At 51.5% G+C, this 23033-nt stretch overlaps 1 protein-coding gene across 3 annotated transcripts; it reads left to right on the top strand.

Moving 5' to 3' along the window:
* The first annotated feature begins 474 nt into the window (after positions 1 to 474).
* Positions 475 to 21365, top strand: LOC119958424 (serine protease 55-like). 3 transcript variants are annotated; one of them, XM_038786947.1, is made up of 4 exons: positions 475 to 1013; positions 3457 to 3713; positions 17731 to 17873; positions 20866 to 21365. In XM_038786947.1, exons 1-4 carry the CDS (start codon positions 703 to 705, stop codon positions 21349 to 21351), a joined length of 1197 nt encoding a protein of 398 aa, XP_038642875.1. In that variant the 5' UTR covers positions 475 to 702; the 3' UTR covers positions 21352 to 21365. The 3 variants fall into 3 exon arrangements, with proteins under 3 accessions (XP_038642875.1, XP_038642878.1, XP_038642877.1); XM_038786949.1 differs by having other exon boundaries at positions 841 to 921; XM_038786950.1 differs by lacking the exons at positions 17731 to 17873; positions 20866 to 21365 and adding an exon at positions 9793 to 10267.
* The last annotated feature ends 1668 nt before the right edge of the window (positions 21366 to 23033 follow it).

Genomic DNA, 23033 nt, shown 5'->3' with positions numbered 1-23033 from the left:
ACCTCAAGTCCCTGAGCCTTTCCTCATAAGACCTTCCCTCCATACCAGGCAACATCCTAGTAAATCTCCTCTGAACCCTTTCCAAAGCTTCCACATCCTTCCTATAATGTGGTGACCAGAACTGCACGCAGTACTCCAGGAGCGGCCGCACCAGAGTTATCTACAGCTGCAGCATGACCTCGTGGCTCCAAAACTCAATCCCCCTACTGATAAAGGCTAGCACACCATATGCCTTCTTAACAGCCCTATTAACCTGGGTGGCAACTTTCAGGGATTTATGTACCTGGATGCCGAGATCTCTCTGTTCATCTACACTACCAAGAATCTTGCCATTAGCCCAGTACTCTGCATTCCTGTTACTCCTTCCAAAGTGAACCACCTCACACTTTTCCGCATTAAACTCCATCTGCAATTAGATAGTAATTACCCAGTTGTAGCTGATGACTATTTATTTCTAACTACTCTTAATAATAAAACATTAATTGCATTTAAGTTTACAAACCTGGTGACTGTAATTATTGGGCAGCCCAAGACCTCGGGTATTTTAAAATAAAAGTTAATTTGAATCGCGTTGTGACTCCAGGTCAAGCGGGGCTGGAATTGACCGTGCACCGGCCTAGGGTGTCGGAGCGCTCCTATTTCTTACGACCTTACAACCACTTGTCTCTCTAGGAAAGAGTGATCCCAACGCTTCCTGGCAGAATGCAGCCAATTATGGATGGACCGTGTTGGTTGGGAAAGTTTGAAAATGTGAACAAGTTTGAACTCGAGCGATTAGCTGGTTTCTTTTTTCTTACAGAATGTGGGGAACGAGCATTCTCCCCTGGCGCCAAGGACACTCCGATTGACTACAAGGATAGAATCAGGCATTCCGAAGGCAGGGAGAATAGTAAGGCAGAACTCAAAGAGTTTCCCTGGCAAGTGAGCTTAACACACTGGAGGAAGCATCACTGTGGAGGGTCCCTTATTAATGAATACTGGGTTGTAACTACAGCCCAGTGTGTGGCAAATAGGTAAAGGAAGTGGCAGAGTTTTCACACAGGTGAATAGGGGCCAATGTAATGTCTATGTCTACATAATTAAGATTCATCTTCATGGAATTGTAGGAATGTAATAAGTGAAGTTGTCATAGTCTCAGACGACCATAGGCTGCTTTCCCCGTTGGGGGGGGGGGGGGAGGGGGGGGGGGAGAGCTCTGACTGGTGATGATTTCACCTGAGGATCACCACACCTCAGGCAAGAGGCGAGGTTGAGAAGGTGGGGGGGGGGGGGGGGGGCCTTCACGAATAACCTCAGCCGGTACGGGAATTGAACCCGCGTCACGAACCATCCGTCCAGCCAACTGAGCCAAACCGATCTCACCACATAAAGACACAGCACAGGAAAAGGCCATTTGGTCCATTTTTTTACTGTGCTGGCCCTTTGAAAATGGCATCCATTCAGACCCCCCCCCCCCCCCCCCGCCCCCCACTATCCCCTCACCGCACCTCCTCTTTTTGCATATCTCCCAAAGCTTCGATGCCCAAACAAAAACATCCACATCTCCCCTTCTGGCTCCCTTACTGATTCTCTTCGACCTGTGTCCCTCTGGGTTAACCGTCTCTCCGGCCACAGGGAAACAGTTCCTCCTTGTTTTTCCTGTCCAAACCCCCTCATGATTTCGAACGCCTCGATTAAATCTCCGCTTAACCTTTTCTGCCTCAAGTCCCAGTTTTCCCCGTTCTCTCCACGGTAACTGATACCGTTTTAGTCAATGTCCTCGACAGCCTCTCTCGTAGGCCTCATTCCTAAAGTGAGCGCAAAACTCCTACTTGGGGCCCATTCTGTTTTCTAACAGAGCGCAATCGTAACGTCTGAAATCCAGAGCATGGTGCTGGGGGGTAAGAAACCCCCAAAGGTATGCTGGGAATTCCTTTCGGAGATCCCCAGGTACGTATTTGCACAGCGGTTGTCCAGAGGTGTAAACTTCCTCTGGGCCCTACTCTGCGGACCTGCCGAATATGCAACTTGAATCACAAACTCGGAGTGGTTCAGCCAGGGTTACGGTAATAGTAACCCAGAAAACAATAGAATCAAAACTGATTCTTTTGGTTCACACTGACCCCCAAGGGGTCTCCTCCAACCCCACCCTCCCCCCCCTCCCCAAACCAATCCCCCGCAGGGGTCTCTCCCACCCTCCGACTCCCCCTGAGGCTCTCCCCCCCCCCCCCCCCGCAGCCCCTAACGGGATGCCCCCATCTCTCCTCACACCCCAGGTGTCACCCCCTCCTTTTCCCTCCCCCCCACCTCAAAGGGACGACACATCTATCAGGAACACCCCAATCCACAGGAATCTCCCCTCCCCCCAAAAGCTCTCACAGTGTATGATGGGGACAGTGTCGAGGGAGCTTTACTCTGCATCTAACCCCGTGCTGTACCTGTCCTGGGAGTGTTTGATGTGGACAGTGTAGAGGGAGCTTTACACTGTATCTAACCCCGTGCTGTACCTGTCCTGGGAGTGTTTGATGGGGACAGTGTAGAGGGAGCTTTACTCTGTATCTAACCCCGTGCTGTACCTGTCCGGGGAGTGTTTGATGGGGACAGTGTAGAGGGAGCTTTACTCTGTATCTAACCCCGTGCTGTACCTGTCCTGGGAGTGTTTGATGGGGACAGTGTAGAGGGAGCTTTACTCTGTATCTAACCCCGTGCTGTACCTGTGCTGGGAGTGTTTGATGGGGACAGTGTGGAGGAATCTTTACTCTGTATCTAACCCCGTGCTGTACCTGTCCTGGGAGTGTTTGATGGGGACAGTGTAGAGGAATCTTTACTCTGTATCTAACCCCGTGCTGTACCTGTCCTGGGAGTGTTTGATGGGGACAGTGTGGAGGAATCTTCACTCTGTATCTAACCCCGTGCTGTACCTGTCCTGGGAGTGTTTGATGGGGACAGTGTAGAGGGAGCTTTACTCTGTATCTAACCCCGTGCTGTACCTGTCCTGGGAGTGTTTGATGGGGACAGTGTAGAGGGAGCTTTACTCTGTATCTAACCCCATGCTGTACCTGTCCTGGGAGTGTTTGATGGGGACAGTGTAGAGGGAGCTTTACTCTGTATCTAACCCCGTGCTGTACCTGTCCTGGGAGAGTTTGATGGGGACAGTGTAGAGGGAGCTTTACTCTGTATCTAACCCCATGCTGTACCTGTCCTGGGAGTGTTTGATGGGGACAGTGTAGAGGGAGCTTTACTCTGTATCTAACCCCGTGCTGTACCTGTCCTGGGAGTGTTTGATGGGGACAGTGTAGAGAGAGCTTTACTCTGTATCTAACCCCATGCTGTACCTGTCCTGGGAGGGTTTGATGGGGACAGTGCAAGGAGTTATCAATGTGATATTAGCAATATTGCTGGCAGCCTGAGGCAGGGTTTGTGTTAGAGACCGGGCAGAGTTGGCAAGAGCATTAAAAATCAGTGTATTCCTTCCAGAGCACCTGAAGATTTGCAAGTCCTTGCTGGGACGGTGGACATGGCTCACCAGGAAAACACTCACACCGTGGAGAAAATCATCTCGCATGAAGACTACAACCAGAACGCTCTCCAAAATGACATTGCCTTGCTCGAACTGGCGCAACCAGTCAATTACGATGAGCTGGCCAGTCCAGTCTGCTTCCCGGATGCCACATTCATGGACCCTAACCACTTGGGCACCTGCTGGACCACAGGCTGGAGACACATGCACGCGGGTAAGGGAGTCCCTTCTGCCCCCCCCCATTCCCGTTCTGCTATCCCGTCAGCACAAAAGGAACGGAAGAAATAGGAGTGAGACTAGGCCCCTCGAGCCTGATCTGTCATTCAACACAATTGACCCCACTGTGGCCTTAATTCGACTTTCCTCCCTGCACCCCGTTGAGGAATTGAACAAACGGATGTGATATAAAATAGGATTATTAGTTAGAATAATGTAGAGGATAGAGCCGGTCTGATGGTAGTGAGTTCACAGACAAAGAACAAAGGGATTCAGCAAAGCATGGCCAGGAAGAGGGGGGAAGGGAGCCTCGTGCAGAGGATAGTGAAAAGGATGCTGGGTAACAAGAGGCCCAGGGTTGAGGAATGCCAAGTGAGCCAATCAGGATATGTGGCCAGGTCAGGAGGTGTATAGGATGACCTATGGGAATCTTGTATGTGGAACTTGATGCCATTTGAATGATATGTGCAGAGATCTCTTTGTCTCCGATTTCACTCGGTTCTGGGGGCTTCAGAAGACTATGCGTTCTGAATCTCTATAGAGTGGGTCAGCCTTGCAAGTTGTTTAAAAATAAATGATACCATACCTACAGATCCCTCTCGAGTTTTATTGAGGCCAGACTGACGGGTAAAGAACTCAATATTGTCACCGTCGCCCGGCCCCAACCCCCGCCATACTCCCGCACTCCCTTGTCGATCACAAGTCTGTCCAACTCAACCTTGAGTATATTCAATGATCCAGTCTCGCTCGCTGGGGGACTGAATTCTAACCCTCCTCAGAGAAGAGTTCTCCTCACCGACATCTTAAATAGCTTCTCTGAAATACCTCCAATTCAAGTAAGGGTCTCCTTGACTAAGCAGATTTGGACACGGTGAGGACTCACCAATGATCTGTGCGACATTCCAGCGAAGGTTGCCTACTATGATACCCTATCCGTCCCCGCTTGCAATAAAGGCCATTTGTCGTCTTAATTGCTTCTCGTGCCAACATGCTGGCTTTTTTGTGATTTGTGTCGGAGGACATCCAGATCCCTCTGTGCTCCACATTCCGTAGTCCCCCTCCATTTCCATAATGTTCTGCTTTCTATTCGTCCTGTCAAAGTAGCCTCCTTGGTATTTCCCCAGATTGAACACCATCTGCCAAATTGTTGCCCACAATTTGTGGCACAGTGGCACCGTGGTTAGCACCGCTGCCTCATAGCGCCAGGGACACGGGTTCGATTCCAACCTCGGGTGACTGTGTGGAGTTTGCACGTTCTTGCCCCGTGCCTGCCTGGGTTCCCTCCGGGTGCTCCGGTTTCCTCCCCACAGTCGAAAACTGTGCGGGTTAGGTGGATTGGCCGTGCTAAAAACTGGCCCTTAGTATCCAGAGATGTGCAGGTTAGATGGGCTTAGGAGAAAGGGCTGAGGGGTGGAGCCTAGGTAGGGTTGCTCTTTCAGAGGGTCAGTACAGACTTGATGGGCCGAATGGCCTCCTTCTGCACTGCAGGGATTCCACTCGATGCCCACTGCCTATAGCACACCGGCCACATCTCAAAGGGGCTAGATTACTTTCATGGAGATTAGATGAAGGAGAGGTGGCTTTGAGTGCTTTGGACGATGAGTTGGTTACCCTACGAGGAGCGATTAAGAAGAACAAAAAGAACAAAGAAAAATACAGGAACAGGCCCTTCAGCCCTCCAACCCTGTGCTGACCATGCTGCCCGTCAACCAAAACCCTTCCACACTTCTGGGGTCCGTATCCCTCTATTCCCATCCTACTCATGTATTTGTCAAGATGCCCCTTAAACGTCACTATCGTCCCTGCTTCCACCACCTCCTCCGGCAGCGAGTTCCAGGCACCCACTACCCTCTGTGTACAAATCGTACCTCGTACATCTCCTCTAAACCTTGCCCCTCGCACCTTAAACCTATGTCCCCTAGTAATTGACCCCTCTACCCTGGGAAAAAGCCTCTGACTATCCACTCTGTCTATGCCCCTCATAATTTTGTAGACCTCTATCAGGTCGCCCCTCAACCTCCTTCGTTCTAGTGAGAACAGACCGAATTTATCCAACCTCTCCTCATAGCTAATGCCCTCCATACCAGGCAACATCCTGGTAAATCTCTTCTGCACCCTCTCTAAAGCCTCCACATCCTTCTGGTAGTGTGGCGACCAGAATTGAACACTATACTCCAAGTGTGGCCTAACTAAGGTTCTATACAGCTGCAACATGACTTGCCAATTCTTATACTCAATGCCCCGGCCAATGAAGGCCAGCATGCCGTATGCCTTCTTGACTACCTTCTCCACCTGCGTTGCCACTTCATTGAACAGGCCTATACACTCCGGAGTTTAGATAAATGAGAGGTTATCCCATTGGAACATCTAAGATTCTTGGAGGATTTGACAGGGTTGATGCTGGAAGATGGTTTTCCAATGGCGGGAAGAGGCGGAAGGGAAGAGTTGGTGCAATTCAAATTCACTTCATTATATCTAGAACTGGACATGAAAACTATCGCCGATTGTCGTAAAAACCCATCTGGTTCACAAACGGCCCCTTTAGGGTAGGAAATCTGCCGTCTTTACCCGATCCGGCCGACATGCGACCCCAGACCCCTCACACAGCGATGTGGTTGGCTCTTACATGTTCCTCTGTAAATGGCCGAGCGAGCCCCACTCGGTTCAAGGGTAATTAGGGGCGGGCAACAGCTGCTGGCCCAGCCCTGCGACGCCCCCACACCCCCAATCCGTGAGAGAATAAAGGGGGTCAGAAAATTGAGCTCAAAGGGGGTTACAGAGGGCTGTGTGGGTAGGGGGGGTTACGGAGGGCTGTGTTGGTAGGGGAGGGTTACGGAGATGTGTTGGTAGGGGGGGTTACGGAGGGCTGTGTTGGTGGGGGGGGGTTACGGAGGGCTGTGTTGGTAGGGGGGGTTACGGAGATGTGTTGGTGGGGGGGTTACGGAGGGCTGTGTTGGTAGGGGGGTTACGGAGGGCTGTGTTGGTAGGGGGAGGGATTACGGAGGGCTGTTTTGGTAGGGGGGTTATGGGGGGCTGTGTTGGTAGGGGGAGGGATTAAGGAGGGCTGTGTTGGTAGGGGGTGTTATGGAGGGCTGTGTTGGTAGGGGGGGTTATGGAGGGCTGTGTTGGTAGGCGGGGTTATGGAGGGCTGTGTTGGTAGGAGGGGGTTACGGAGCTGTGTTGGTGGGGAGGGGTTACGGAGGGCTGTGTTGGTAGGCGGGGTTATGGAGGGCTGTGTTGGTGGGGGGGTTACGGAGGGCTGTGTTGGTACGGGGGTTATGGAGGGCTGTGTTGGTGTGGGGGTTACGGAGGGCTGTGTTGGTACGGGGGTTATGGAGGGCTGATGTGATTGGGGGAAATTTTGTTGCCTGATGTGTTAGGAGTCTGCGAGGGATATGGTGGGATAGTGCCCTCGAGTTAGGAAATCAGCCATGATCTTATTGAAAGACCGGTACAGGCTCGAGGGGCCGAAGGGTCTGCTCCTGCTCCCGTTTTTTACATTCCTTAGAGGCCCTTGTGGCTCTGCACCATGGGTAGTTGTTGAAACGTGGGCAGTATCTTGGCCAAAGCCGCGGCGTGGCCAAGCGGGACCGGCCGGGATAACATAGCCCAGAGGGGCTCAACCATGTAGTGATTCAGCCCAAAGCAAGCTTAAACCCGGCAGCGGCCTCAGGGCCAGGGGTGTGCGGGAGGCTGAGGTGAGGTACACAAACCACGTTTCTCAGCCATTACCAGGCCCACGCATACAAAATAAACTCGGACACTGCCCCCTCAACCCCCCCCCCCCCCCCCCCCCGTCCCCCCGCCCACCCCCTTCTCCCCCACTCCCTCCCTCCTCCCCACGGCAGGACCCATTGTGATGGGTTTCTGGTCCAACCCGATCAATATTACGTTGGGATCAGTGCACCCAAAGCACCTCCCGGCTCTCTGATTGGCCAGCGCCACACGCTCATCAGGGTCCACTCAGATCTCAACACCAGAGGAAGGGCAGCAGCCATTCATTCATCCTTAGTCTGACCCGTCCAGTACCAGTGGACCTGCTGGACATCTGATATTCCCTGGCCCCCTCGGTCCCCTCACACAATCATCCTGACTCCCTCACTACCTCCGTCTTGGGCGTACCGCTGGTTCCATTAGTATACAGTCAGCCGTGCACTGGCGTACGGTAGCACAGTGGTTAGCACTGTTACTTCATAGCGCCGGGGTCCCAGGTTCGATTCCCGGATTGGGTCACTGTCTGTGCGGAGTCTGCACTTTCTCCCCGTGTCTGCGTGGGTTTCCTCCCACAGTCCAAAGATGTGCAAGTTAGGGTGGATTGGCCGTGGTAAATTGCCCCTTAGTGTCCAAAACTAAGTTAGGTGGGGTTACTGGGTTCCGGGGATAGGGTGGGCTTAAGTAGGGTGCTCTTTCTAAGGGCTGCTGCAGACTCAAAGGGCAAAGGGCCTCCTTCTGCACTGTAAATTCTATGTATCTGTTAGTCCTGGGGCGGGAGTTGAACCCAGAACTCATGGGTTCAGAGGCCAGGACGTTACCCCACTGCCCCACAAGAACTCCATCCATCCCTAAATGCCCTTGAGAAAACTTCTTGAACCGTTGATGGCCGCGTGGTGCAGGTAGACCCCACGCTGCCGTTAGTTATGGAGCTCCATCAATTTGAGCAAGAGGCAGTGAACATGAACAACGTTAATCCAAGGTTATTGATGCTGTTGAGGAACAAGGCGGCTGAGAGAACTGACGGTGAAAGAGTCGGAGGATGGAGCACTGACCACCAAATGGACAAGAGCAACGGTATGACCTGATGGGAACACAAGAGGCACAGAAAAGCGGCAGACAGGAAACAAGAAGGATCTTTAAGGGGAGACAGGAAAAATGTGGAAGTCAACACGTAGAATAGAAGACAAGAAACAAGACTGAAATGAGGTCATGGAAGTGATGGGAGGGGTGGGTTTTGAAAGGTTGGCAGAGGAAAGGAGGGGGAAGGTTGAGAGAGGTGAGGTGGATCATTAAGCTGTGGAGGGTTCAGAGGCCAGGACGTTAACCCACTGCCCCACAAGAACTCCATCCATCCCTAATGGATGCAATCTATCTTGAATGGCGCCTGCCTGCTACTTACCAACTCTTCCTACCTGCTTCCGTGATGACTACTGGAATTAATCTGTTTGATCTATTTTTAATCTGTCGCAGAGAGTGGTGGCGTTTCTGACTAATCGCTCGCTATTTCATCTTGTACGATCACGACCCTGTCATGAAAAACCATAATGTCGAGGGGGTTCGTTTTGGACTTTGGACAGCAGAACCGGTGGCAAAGTTGGCACCAGCGGCTGTTTTGCCAGTCGGCGCAGCTCAACGGAAGGACGTGCGGCCATGGTAACCCTGGCGATCAAAGTAGATCCACCCCCACCCCATTGAAAAGGAGGGAGAAGGCACCCATGATGGGTCTGACCTCGCACCCACGTGAGAGAGGACAAGCCATCTCGAGCAGGGGGGCAACCGTCTCACGGGAAAAGGAGGACAAAGAGGAGTTTTCCCACGGATGACCTACTACGACCGGATTGGGAGATGGGAGAGCGACGGAGAGAAGCCAAGTTGCCTCCCCCACCCGCCCTTCTCCCCAGCACCTGGAGGTGATCTTCCCACGAGAAGGCGCAAGACATGAACGGGGGTCTTTCGTGGCGTTTCCTCAGTTGAGGGGTTGGGGTGGGTGGGTGGGTGAATTGGGGGACGGGGAATGGGCAGTTGTTGGTAGAACAATGGTAGGACTCAATCCGACACTGCTTTTCAGTGTGAAATGGAAACAAAAACACTTGTTACGGGAGAAACAGAGGTAGCGTTTCGAGTCCCTAAGACTCTTCTACAGAACTGTCACGTTTTGAGGCCGTAAGACCTCTCTACAGCTTTAATGTTCTCTCTCTTAGCAACGAGTTACAAATTATCAACCGGTGGGGCAAGGAGCCCTTTCCCACTCTCTTGTTTGAGGGCAAGGTGGAAGCATGTGAGCGGAACATAAGAGATAACATTTTTGTTAAAAAGTCGTTGAATAGAACATTAAAGTAAAATATCTCTCCATTGTGTTCCAGATAGGGTCCTGGGAGGCACCCCAAGACTGGTCGACCCAGTAGAAGATTGACCACCCGCGCTCTCATGGCATGGGCACTCCGAAAAACGCCAAGCAAGGCCCGGATCTCAGCCTCAGAAGGACTGACACTCAAAAGAGATGGCTGCTCCGCTAATCTGATCCAGTGACCCGCGCAAGCAAAGGGGTACCCAACGGGAGCGGGGGAAGGACCTCCTGAACGCTGGAAGATCCCCCTCCCCCCCGAGAGGAACAGTGCTTCCTGCAAGACCGACACCAGCATCAGACACTGGAGAGGGGCCTTTCCAAATTCCACCACCGAAGCCCTGTGTTGAGAGGCTGAGAATGATGCCCAAATTCCCAGGTTCCCTCAGGAATTCATCTCAAAATACCTCCGCATAGGCCCCAACGAGACACGGGACGGATTGCCAATTCTGATTAGATCTGGAAGCCACGGTGTTACCTTCTGGATGAAGAAGTGTCCAGAGAAATAAGTTCCAAATGGTTGTGTTCAACACAACCGGCAAAGTATACCTCATTTATACACAACTGCACGACCATAAAGCTGAAGCCTGGTGAAAGGCCCGGTGTGGGATGAAATGCGGGTCTGATTGCTTGAACCACAACTTTATATCTCTCCTTAAAATGTTTCACCTCACCCGCCGCTGAGTTCAGGGGAGATGGTGGTATCGTCACCGGATGGGTAATTCACAGGTTAATTCTCTGCGGGACGTGGGTTCAATTCCAACCGAGGCAACTGGTGGAATTTACACTTCATATTTTAGAAAATCTGAAAGACAATCTCAGTAATGGCGGCCGTGACAACCATCATCGATTGTTGTAAAAACCCATCTGGTTCACTAATGTTTCCTTCAGGGAGGGAAATCTGCCGTCCTTACCTCGGTCTGGTCTACACGTGACTCCAGACCCCACAGGCAATGTGGTCGACTCTTAAATGCCCAAATATCTGAAGTTGATTGGCAGAGCATTACCCTGGGTCTCCTGGATTGGAGTCCAGTAACTGTGTGCAGTTCTGGTCACCTCATTTTAGGAAGGATGTGGAAGCTTTGGTAAAGGTGCAAAGGAGATTTACCAGGATGTTGCCTGGAATGGAGAGTTGGTCTTACGAGGAAAGGTTGAGGGTGCTAGTCCTTTTCTCATTAAAACGGAGAAGGATGAGGGGCGACTTGATAGAGGTTTATAAGATGATCAGGGAAATAGATAGAGTCGACAGTCAGAGACTTTTTCCCCGGGTGGAACAAACCATTACAAGGGGACATAAATTGAAGGTGAATGGTGGAAGATATAGGGGGAATGTCAGAGGGAGGTTCTTTACCCAGAGAGTAGTGGGGGAATGGAATGCACTGCCTGTGGAAGTAGTTGAATCGGAAACATTAGGGACCTTCAAGCGGCTATTGGATAGGTACATGGATTAGGGTAGAATAATGGAGTGTAGATTAATTTGTTCTTAAGGGCAGCACGGTAGCATTGTGGATAGCACAATTGCTTCACAGCTCCAGGGTCCCAGCCTTGGGTCACTGTCTGTGTGGAGTCTGCACGTTCTCCCCGTGTCTGCGTGGGTTTCCTCCAGGTGCTCCGGTTTCCTCCCACAGTCCAAAGATGTGCAGGTTGGGTGGATTGGCCATGATAAATTGCCCTTAGTGTCCAAAATTCTATGATAATCTATGATTAACCTAGGACAAAAGTTTGGCACAACATCGAAGAGCCTGTTCTGTGCTGTATTTCTCTAAAACAAAAACACCGCTAACTCCCCCTGCTTTATTCAGTTGAGTTCTGAACTTGAAGATGAGGCCTTCAAACGTTTGCCATTAACCAGCCCCTTTCCCCACCCCATAGCTTCCTAAAGTTGCTTGAGCACTTTGCGCTCTGCGATTGACAAATCTTCTAGATTCTTCCAAGCAGCTTGTGCCCCATTCACAAGAATGATCCCTGGAATGAAGAGCTTGTTGAATGAGGAACAGTTGAAGACTCTGGGTCTGTACTCGTTGGAGTTTAGAAGGATGAGGGGGGATCTTATTGAAACTTACAGGATACTGTGAGGCCTGGATAGAGTGGACGTGGAGAGGATGTTTCCACTGGTCGGAAAAACTAGAACCAGACGACACAGCCTCAGACTAAAGGGACGATCCTTTAAAACAGAGATGAGGAGGGATTTCTTCAGCCAGAGGGTGGTGAATCTGTGGAACTCTTTGCCGCAGAAGGCTGTGGAGGCCAAATCACTGAGTGTCTTTAGGACAGAGATAGATAGGTTCTTGATTAATAAGGGGATCAGGGATAATGGGGAGAAGGCAGGAGAATGGGTTGAAAGAAATATCAGCCATGATTGAATGGCGGAGCAGACTCGATGGGCCAAGTGGCCTAATTCTGCTCCTGTGTCTTATGGTCTTATGGGTAAGGCAGGCTAGTTAGGAGGCGACTTCTTAAAAAAGGGGTTTGAAGATCAGGGCGGAATGGAAGACCGAGGGGCGGCGGGGAGTCTCTGTGACGGTCTCGGGGAAAGATTGAATGACGAAGCTCGACTGCAATGAAGCAGGTCTGGGTAGCGTGCTCTTACAGAGGGTCGATGCAGACTTGATGGGCCGAATGGCCTCCTTCTGCACTGTAGGGGTTCCGTGACTCTATGAAATCCAGTGAGGAGGTGGTGGGAAGATACCTGACCGAACAGGGCACATAGACAGTGAAAGAATGAGAGAGGCTGTGATGGAGGCAGAGGTCAGAGGTTGTGAGTGATAAGGCATAGGCCGAGACTCCTTCTTTAGTCTGGAGGGAGATTTAGAAAGAAAGTGTTGCATATAGCGCCTTTCACAATGTTCGGATGCCCCAAAACATAAATACAGAATTTAATTATGGAACAGGCCATTCAGCCCATCATTTCTGTACTGGCTTTCGGCAAGAGTAACCTAGCTTCCCCCCACCCCCCGCTTCCCTGCCCTTTCCCCATGTCCCTGTAAATGTTTCTCTTCAGGTAATGATCCAAATCCCTTTTGAATGTCATGATTGAATCTGCCCCGACCACAGTCTCACCTTCGATCGGCATCCTCTCGGGCCTTCCACCAATGCGACCAGTATCTCCCCCTCGACTCTGTCCAGGCCCCTCGGGGTTTTGAACACCTCGATCAAGTCTCCTCTCAACCTTCTCTTCTCCGACGAGCAGAAGCCCAGTTTCCTCAGTCTATCCTCGGAACTAAAGTTCCTCATCCCTGTAACAACCCATAGAATGCGAGAGCAAACCCGCCAGAAATCTAAAAGCGAGTGCATTTATGAGTATATAAGAGATTAGCTCAAGCGAGCGTTGGTCCCTTAGAAACAGAGGCAGGAGAAATTATCATGGGGAACGAGGGAACGGTGGAGGCTTTGAACAAGTTCTCTGTGTCCGTCTTCATAGTAGAAGACGTAGGTTCCATATCAGAAATAGACGATAACCGAGGGACTGAAAAGAGTGAGGAAATCAACAGAATTAAGAGATGAAGTATTGATGAATCTTAGGGGACTAAATTCTAACAAATTCCTGGGACGGGATGGTCCACACCCTTGAGACTCTCAAAAAGATGGCTGCAGTGATAGTAGACATGTTAGCTATGGTGTTCCAAAATTCCTCAGATTCGGGAACGGCTGGTTTGGAAGTTGGCAAATGTTTCAATATAATGATCGCTTATTGGCACGAGTAGGTTTCAATGAAGTTACTGTGAAAAGCCCCTAGTCGCCACATTCCGCCGCCTGTTCGGGGAGGCCGGTACGGGAATCGAACCGTGCTGCTGGCCTTGTTCTGCATCACAAGCCAGCGGTTTAGCCCACTGTGCTAAACCAGCCCCTTTTTCAAGGAAATAGGGAGAGAGTAAACTGTACACAACAGGCCAGTCATTCAGTTGCTGGGGAAACGCTGGAATCTATCATTGAGGAAGTCTTGGCAATGTACTTGGAAAAGCAAAGCAGGTCAACATGGTTTTACTGAAGTGAAATCCCGTCTGACGAACTCATTGACGTTTTTTGAGAATGTAGCTGGTAGGGTAGATAAAGGGAACCAGTAGATGTAGTGAACCTGGATTTTCAAAAGACATTCGATAAAGTGCCACATGAAAGGTTAATAGGACAGATAAGTGCACATAGAGCAGGGGATAATGCATGAGCATGGATAGAGGATTGGTTAACGGCTGGGAAACAGAGAGTGGGCATAAATTGGCCTTTTCAAGTTAGCAAGTGATCGATAGTGGAGGGCTGCAAGGATCAGTGCTGGGGTCTCAGTTACTTACAATCAACCTTAAAGCCGTTCGTGAACAGACAGTACCGCATCTTAGTTTGCTGATGATATTAGGTGGGACGGTAAGCAGCGAGGAGGACACAGAGAGGCTGCAAAGAGATACAGGCAGGCTAAGTGAGACAGGTTAAGCTGGCAGACGGAGTATAATGGCTTTGGTCGTCGAAAACAAAAGAGCAGAATATATTTAAAAGGCAAGAAACTGTTAGTGTTGATGTTCAAAGAGATTTGGACGTGCTTGTGCAAGGAACTCAAAGTTAGCACGCAGATGCAGCAAGTGATTAGTTGGGTAAATGACATCTTGGCCTTTAAGGCAAGAGGGTCGAGTACAAGAATAAAGAAGTCTTGCTACATGTTTTTATTGACCACAGAGGAGTCCATCCACCCTCATCGCCAATTTAGTGGCCACAGAGGAGTCCATCCCATCCTCGTTGCCAATTTAGTGGCCACAGAGGAGTCCACCCCATCCTCATCGCCAATTTAGTAGCCACAGAGGAGCCCACCACATTCGCGTCGCGAATTTAGTGGCCACAGAGGAGTCCACCCCATCCTCATCGCCAATTTAATGGCCACAGAGGAGTCTACCCCATCCTCGTCGCCAATTTAATGGCAACAGAGGAGTCCACCCCATCCTCGTCGCCAATTTAATGGCCACAGAGGAGTCTACCCCATCCTCATCACCAATTTAATGGCAACAGAGGAGTCCATCCCATCCTCGTCGCCAGTTTAGTGGCCACAGAGGAGTCCACCCCATCCTCGTCGCCAATTTAGTGGCCACAGAGGAGTCCACCCCATCCTCGTCACCAATTTAATGGCCACAGAGGAGTCCATCCCATCCTCGTTGCCAATATAGTGGCCACAGAGGAGTCCACCCCATCCTCGTCGCCAATTTAGTTGCCACAGAGGAGTCCAAAACGAGAGGCGTGAAGACACTTATTTTTTTATGAAGTAAACTATAAGCACAGTGCACTGCAAGTCTCAGCCGGGATGACTCAAGCTCGGCCTCCATCTGGGCCGACTTTTATGATAGAGTCCATTCCACCACTGCTAGGCCCCCGCCCCTCAGCGGGGAAGCTCATTTTGTATGAGGCTCACAGGGAGGTGGAGTGGTCCGCGCTGGAGGTCACGTGTGGGTTATAACAATGTTTGTTTCTATAAATTTGGACTATCCCATTTTTTTCCAATTAAGGGGCAATTCAACGTGGCCAATCCACCTACCCTGCACATCTTTGGGTTGTGGGGGTGAGACCCACGCAAACACGGGGGGAATGTGCAAACTCCACATGGACAGTGACCCGAGGAAAGGATCGAACCCGGGTCCTCGGCGCCATGAGGCAGCAGTGCTAACCACTGTGCCACCGTGCCACCCGGGTTACACACCTGGAGTAATGAATGCAGTTTTGACCTCCATTTTTTTTTAGAAAGCACTTACTTGCATTGGAGGCGGGACAGCGGCGAAGGTTCACTAGATCGTCCCCTGGGACGAAGGGGTTGTCCTGTGATGAGGGGCTGAGTAAATTGGGTTTATTCTCTGGAGATTAGAAGAATGAGAGGCGATCCCATTGAGACGGACAGGATTCTGAAGGGGTTTGACAGGGTGGACGCTGAGAGATTGTTCCCCGCTGGTCGGGAATCTAAAACACGGGGGACACAGTCTCAGGATAAGGAGTCGGCCATTTTGGGACTGAGAGGAGGAGACATTTCTTCACTCAGAGGGTTTTATGAATCTCTGGAATTCTCCACCTCAGAGGAGTTGTGGGGGCTCCATTGTCGAATATATTTAAGGCTGTGGGGGTGGACAGATTTTGGTCTCTTGGGGAATTAAGGGATAAGAGGAATGGGCTTGAAAATGGACTTGAGGCCCACAATCAACCAGGATCGTATTGAATGGCAGGGCAGGCTCGACAGGCCGTCTGGTCTATTTGAGCCCCAATTTTTCTTGTGTTTCTATTCTTGTAAATTCTCTTTGACTGTAGCCCTTGGTGATAGCCGCACCTCAGAGTGGGAAAGTTGTGAGTGCAAGCTCCACTCCAAGCACTTGGAGCCCAACATCCAGGCCCTCACTCCCAGTGCAGTACTGGCAACTTTCAACTGAGACCCTGTACTCCTCTCAAACACATGTAAAAGTTCCCATTTGGACACTATTTCGAAGAGCTGGAGAGATTTCTCCGGTGCCTGAGGAGCAATATTTATCCCCTAATCCATATCTCAAATAAAAACAGATGACCTGGGTCATTGATCACCTTGCTGCTTGTGGGAGCTTTCTGTGCACAAATTGATTGGCAAGTCTCACGTTATAAAAGTGACTACAATTCAGCCAATCTTATTGGCCGTAAAACGCTTTCACAGAATCGCCCAAAGGTTGTTTCTATTCAAATAATCGTCCAGTGCCCTCTCGGACACCTCGATTGAACCTGCCTCCACCAGACTTCCAGGCAGCGCATACCAGATCCCGACCACTTGTGATCTTTTCTCACCCGCCAGATTTGCTTCGTTTGCTTTGTGAGGTCCGCTGAACGTGGCAGGCGCTATATAAATGCAAGGGCTGCTTCCCTCGAATACATTTGGCAGCCTCACTCCGAACCGCCAGATCCCCATACCTCCATACCCACAGCCAATGAAACACAGTCCTCGTCGTAATGCGAATGTTGGTAACCAACGTGTACACATCAAGACCCCACAAATGGACAATGCCCCGATACTCTGTCTTTGTGGCTACGGGTTAGGGAGTAAACATTGGCGCAGGGCGCCAGGCCGCCAATCCGTCAGCAGGTCCTATCTCACAGGGCGGGTACATCCCTCTTCTAACGTCTCAACCAAAAGATGGTGGCGGGAATTCTACAGCCGTCGGGATTCTCTTTTTCCGCCGGAAGCGTGGAGTAGAAGATTGGGCAGCACGGTAGCATAGTGGTTAGCACAGTTGCTTCACAGCTCCAGGGTCCCAGGTTCAATCCCGGCTTGGGTCACTGTCTGTGCGGAGTCTGCATGTTCTCCCCGTGTCTGCGTGGGTTTCCTCCGGGGGCTCCGGTTTCCTCCCACAGTCCAAAGATGTTAGGGTGGATTGGCCGTGCTAAATTGCCCTTAGTGTCCAAAAAGGTTAGGAGGCTATGGGGATAGGGTGGAGGTGTGGGCTTGGGAAGGGTGCTCTTTCCAAGGACGATGCAGGCTCAATGGGCCGAATGGCCTCCTTCTGCACTGTAAATTCTGTGATTCGCCCAGAAACACGCGGCTGGGGGTGGGGTGGGGAAAAATGAAAAACGCTTATTGTCACGAGTAGGCTTCAAATTAAGTTACTGTGAAAAGCCTCTAGTTGCCACATTCCGGCGCCTGTTCGGGGAGGCTGTTACGGGAATCGAACCGTGCTGCTGGCCTGCCTTGGTCTGCTTTCAAAGCCAGCAATTTAGCCCTGAACAGCTGAACGGACAATCACGCCCGCCACCGCCGCATCCCCCAGCACAATTAACGGCTACGGGGTGTCGCGGTTCAGGGTCCGCGATTAGGGAGCGGGAGTGGGTCATGACCTGCCACCTTCAGTCCGGTTTGGTCAACATCGCTTGCCCATTGAGCGACGACCAGCGGCTGTAATGGGCACCGTCAGAACGGGAATGTTAAGCCGGAAGTGGGGGCCCTGCGATTCTCACATTCCCTCCCCATCTTTCCCCACAGGCTCCCAGAAGTGGGTGCAGTTCCTGCACAAAACAAGGACTCGTCACATCAGCAAGGCCGAGTGTAAGGTTGCCTGGGGCAACAGGATAGACGAGGACGTCATCTGCACAAAGAACACTGATCCCAATAGCACGGGCTGCCCGGTAAGTCGACATATCAATTCTCTCTCTGAGACATGAGGTGGGTGAAGGCGGGGGTGCAGGCAGTAAACCCACCCCGCAGCCCACCAACCCCCCCCCCACAATGGTGGCTACGCCCGTCCGTCCCCCTGGTTTTGAGAAGGGTGGTTTAACCCGCACCGACAGCAGTGCGGCACTCCCTCAGTACTGCACTGGGGAGTGCCGGCCTGGATGTTCTGCTCAGGTCCCTGGAGTGCAACTCGAACCCAAACCCTCCACTTTTCCCCTCGCTCTCCATACAGATTAAGGGCATGAGTAGGCCACTCGGCCCCTCGAGCCTGCTGCTCCATTCGACAAGACCACGGCTGATCTGATCGCAACTTCAACCACATTCCTGACACCCCCAAAAACCTTTCGCCTCCTCCATATAACCTTTCACCCCCGATAACCTTTCACCCCCTCGTTAATCAAGAATCTATCCAGCTCTACTTTAAAAATATTCCAAGATTCTGCTTCCGCCGCCTGTTGAGGAAGTGAGTTCCAGAGAGTCTCCGCCCTCAGAGAAAATATTTCTCCTCACCTCCGTCTTAAAGGGGCCACCCCCTTATTTTTAAACGGCGATCCCCCCCTCCCCCGGTTCTAGATTCTCCCACAAGAGGAAACATCCTCTCCACATCCCCCCCTGTCAACACCCCCTCAGGATCTGAAAGGTTTCGATCAAGTCGCCCCTCACTCTTCTAACCCCAGTGGGTACAAATCCAACCTCTCCAACCTTTCCTCATCGGACAGCCCGCCCGTTCCCGGGATTAGTCAGGTAAACCCTCTCCGAACTGCTTCCTGACACATTTTCATCTTTCCTTCGAGAAGGAGACCAATATTGTCGATAATACTCCAGGTGTGGTCTCACCAACGCCCTGTATTACTGAAGCAGAACCTCCCCTACCTTTCTTTACTCAATCCCCATCACAATAAATAACATTTCCCAATTATTTGCTCCACCTTTACACTTGCGTTGTCTGATCCATGCACTAGGGCGCCCAGATCCCTCTGCATCACAGAGCACTCCAGACGCTGCTGACCCATTGTGCGAGTCTTAGTCACAGTCAGAGGGTTTTACAGCACAGGGAAAGAAGCCCTTCGGCCCATCGAGTCTGCGCCGGCCATGGAGCACCAATCAATTCCAACCCCATTTCCCAGCACTTGGGCCGTGGCTTTGTATGCTGTGGGAGCTTCAATCGCTCATCTAAATGCTTATTAAATGTTGTTCCCGCCTCTCCCACCCTTTCAGGCAGTGAGTTCCAGATTCCCAGCATCCTCTGGGGGAAAAGGTTTTTCCTCAAATCCCCTCTAAATCTCCTGTCCCTGACCGTAAATCTCTGCCCCCTGGTTATTGACCCTCTACTAAGGGGGAACGCTCCTCCCTATCCACCCTATCAATGTCCCTCATAATATTGTCCACCTCGATCAGGTCCCCCCTCGGCCTTCTCTGCTCCAAGGAAAACAACCTCGGCCTAACCAGCCTCTCCCCATAGCTGAGACGCTCCAACCCAGGCAGCATCCTGGTGAATCTCCTCTGCACCCTCTCCAGCGCAACCACATCCTTCCTATAGAGTGGCGACGAGAACAGCACTCAGTACTCTAGCTGGGGCCTAACCAGCGTTTTATACAGCTCCATCATAACCTCCCTGCTCTGATATTCTATACCTCAGCTAATAAAGGCAAGTGTCCCATAGGCCTTCCTAACCACCTTATCTACCTCCATACTCTCTTCAGGGATCTATAGACATGCACCCCAAGGTCCCTCTGGTCCTCTGTAGTTCCCAGCATCCTACCGCTCATTGTGTATTCCCCGGCCTTGTTAGTCCTCCCACAATGCACCACCTCCCACTTTTCAGGGTTAAATTCCATTTGCCACTGGCCTGCCCATCCAACCAGCCCGTCTACATCTTGTAATGGAGCCATTCGGCCCACTGTCCCTATCCTGGCTCTTTGAAAGAGTGATCCAATTGTCCCCACTCCCTGCTCCCCCCCCGATATTTCCCCCAAAGTCCTTCAAGGATTTATCCATTTCGCCTTTCGGTTGTTCCTATCGGATCAGCTTCCACTGCCAGGGTAGGCACAGCATTCCGGATCAGGACAACTTAATCAGGGTTCTCCTTGCCTTTCCCTCATCAACAGACCCATTGGGAACACGGAATGGTCACACTAAATTCAACAAGTCCCTAACAATGGATATCTTCCCACCTCCCAGGATCTCAAATCCCTTCATTCCTCTGAAACCCATTCTTGTGCCTATTTATAATCTCCGCAACCCTTTCAAGTGTCACCAAAATTTCCTTTTCGCTCCTTAACCTCCGACTTGTATCAACACGGTCCGACATGGGATCATGGAATCCCTACAGTGCAGAAGGAGGCCATTCGGCCCATCGAGTCTGAACCGCCCCTCCAAAAATGCACCCACCCCAGCTCCGCTCCCCCCCCCCCCCCCCCGCCCCCCCCCCACTATCCACGTAACCCCACCTAACATGTACATCTCTGGACACTAAGGGATAAATTATCACGGTCAATCCACTTAACCAGCACATCTTTGGACTGTGGGAGGAAACCGGAGCAACTGGAGGAAACCCACGCGGACACGGGGAGGACGTGCAGACTCCGCACAGTGACCCAAGCTGGGAATCGAACCCGGGTCCCGGGCGCTATGTGTCGGCAGTGCTAACCCAGTGCGCTACCGTACCGCCCATTGTCCCCATTGCCTGAGTAAGTGAGTGTAAAATGGTGGCTCTGTAGTGTTGAGAAGGCCACTATTTTGTTCTCTGTCCATCTCTCGGGGAATGGTCGTACAACCTGGTGCAATGATGGTTCAGGAAATGTAGGCAGCGATTGTCACCCCCCCCGAGATTCCTGCCCCTGGCAGAATCTGGGAGGTCGGTATGTGGTGGTGGGGAGGATGAAGAGGCGTTGGGGGTGGGGGGGGGCAGCCCTAAAACTCAAAAGGTGCCTTTTATCTTTGCAGGTGGAAGCCGGGAGCCCGCTGATCTGTCTGTCCCAACTCGCCAGCCGCTGGGTCTTGATGGGCACCCTGACCATGGCGCCCCGTGACTGCCAATCAGCCGCCGTCTACACCCGTCTGGCCCACTACATCGGCTGGGTAAAGGCCCGGACGGAGGCCGCTGGCAAACCTTTCATCCCCCTCATCCCCTCCGCTCCTGATCTCCTCCAGCAGGAGGGGTCAGCATGGGGGTCGGGGTTGGGGTCGGGGCCGAGGTCAACGTCAGGGTCGAGGTCAGTCCCGGGGGAGAGACCAGAGGCCGGGCCCGCCGCCGATATCGCGCCCAGGCCCGGGGGGCAGAGGCACTGGCAGTGGAGGGACAGGTTCCAGTCGGAGTCGCTGGCCATGCAAGGGGGGACCCTGAACCGGGGAGGGGCGGTGACCCCCCTCCTGCTCCGGGTAACCTGCTGCGCCCTCTCCCTGCACAGCCTGTGTCTGCTGGTCGTCTAGCAGAAGGCGGCGCGATCGACAGAATAAAGAGAGAAAATAAAGCCTTTCTTTTCATCCATTGCTTACGCTTCCTTTGTACAGTCCTAGACAGCTAAGGCCATTCGGCCCATCCATCCCGGTGTTTATCTAACCTAATGTTTCCTCATCCCACCAGGGTGGGTCTCACATCGTTTATGCGAATCCAGCCCTCGGGTGGAATTTTCCGCCCTCCACCCTGACCGCCAGCAACAATATTTCTTCACAATGGGGGAGGCTGCCCTCTGTTGGCCGGCGGTGGTGTAACCAGTCCCACCAATCGACAGGGTTTCCTGTTGCTTTCAAACACAAACATGCACACATACACAAACCTGCACACACACATGCACAGACACACACAAACATGCACACACACACACAAACATGCACACACACATGCACAGACACACACAAACATGCACACACACACAAACATGCACACACACACACACAAACATGCACACACACACAAACATGCACACACACAAACATGCACACACATACACAAACATGCACACATACACAAACATGCACACACACATGCACAGACACACACAAACATGCACACAAACATGTACACACAAACATGCACACACACACACTCAAACATGCACACACACAAACATGCACACACACACAAACATGCACACTCACACACAAACATGCATACACACACACAAACATGCACACTCACACACAAACATGCACACTCACACACAAACATGCACACTCACACACAAACATGCACACTCACACACAAACATGCACACTCACACACAAACATGCACACTCACACACAAACATGCACACACACACAAACATGCACACTCAGACACAAACATGCACACTCACACACAAACATGCACACACACATGCACAGACACACACAAACATGCACACACACACAAACATGCACACACACACACAAACATGCACACACACACACAAACATGCACACACACACAAACCTGCACACACACATGCACAGACACACAAACATGCATACACACACAAACATGCACACACACACACACAAACATGCACACACACACACAAACATGCACACATACACAAACATGCACACACACATGCACAGACACACACAAACATGCACACACATACACACACAAACATGCACACACACACACACACAAACATGCACACTCACACACAAACATGCACACACACACACAAACATGCTCACACACACAAACATGCACACTCACACAAACATGCACACTCACACAAACATGCACACACACACAAACATGCACACGCAAACTTGTACACACACAAACATGCAGACACACTCACACTCAAACATGCACAAGACGTAAACACGCACACACGCAACGCACACACACTCACACATAGACAAGCACACACACCCACACCCCCCCTCCGCCATAATTTCGAATCAAAACACGGTAACACAGTGGCTAGCACTGTTGCCTCGCAACACCAGGGTCCCAGGTTCGATTCCTGGCTTGGGTCACTGCCTTCGCGGAGTCTGCACATCCTCCCCGTGTCTGCGTAGGTTTCCTCCGGGTGCTCCGGTTTCCTCCCACAGTCCAAAGATGTGCAGGCTCAGGGTGGACTGACCACGCTAAAATATAATAAGAATTATGAATCACGCTCTGCAAGCCGCACCGCTGTGCGCTTCCCCC

This window comes from Scyliorhinus canicula, chromosome 29 (genome assembly GCF_902713615.1).
Source record: "Scyliorhinus canicula chromosome 29, sScyCan1.1, whole genome shotgun sequence".
NCBI classification, from domain to species: Eukaryota; Metazoa; Chordata; class Chondrichthyes; order Carcharhiniformes; family Scyliorhinidae; genus Scyliorhinus; species Scyliorhinus canicula.
Note: the sequence above shows the minus strand (reverse complement) of the source record. Positions and strands in the feature narration are given on the sequence as shown.

Bases quoted from the DNA above. Each gene is read 5' to 3' on its own strand.
- LOC119958424 (XM_038786947.1), top strand. From the start codon at position 703: ATGCAGCCAATTATGGATGGACCGTGTTGGTTGGGAAAGTTTGAAAAT. The intron at 3,714-17,730 runs GTAAGGGAGTCC...CTTTCCCCACAG, and splicing joins CTGGAGACACATGCACGCGG to GCTCCCAGAAGTGGGTGCAG. The intron at 17,874-20,865 runs GTAAGTCGACAT...TTATCTTTGCAG, and splicing joins CCAATAGCACGGGCTGCCCG to GTGGAAGCCGGGAGCCCGCT.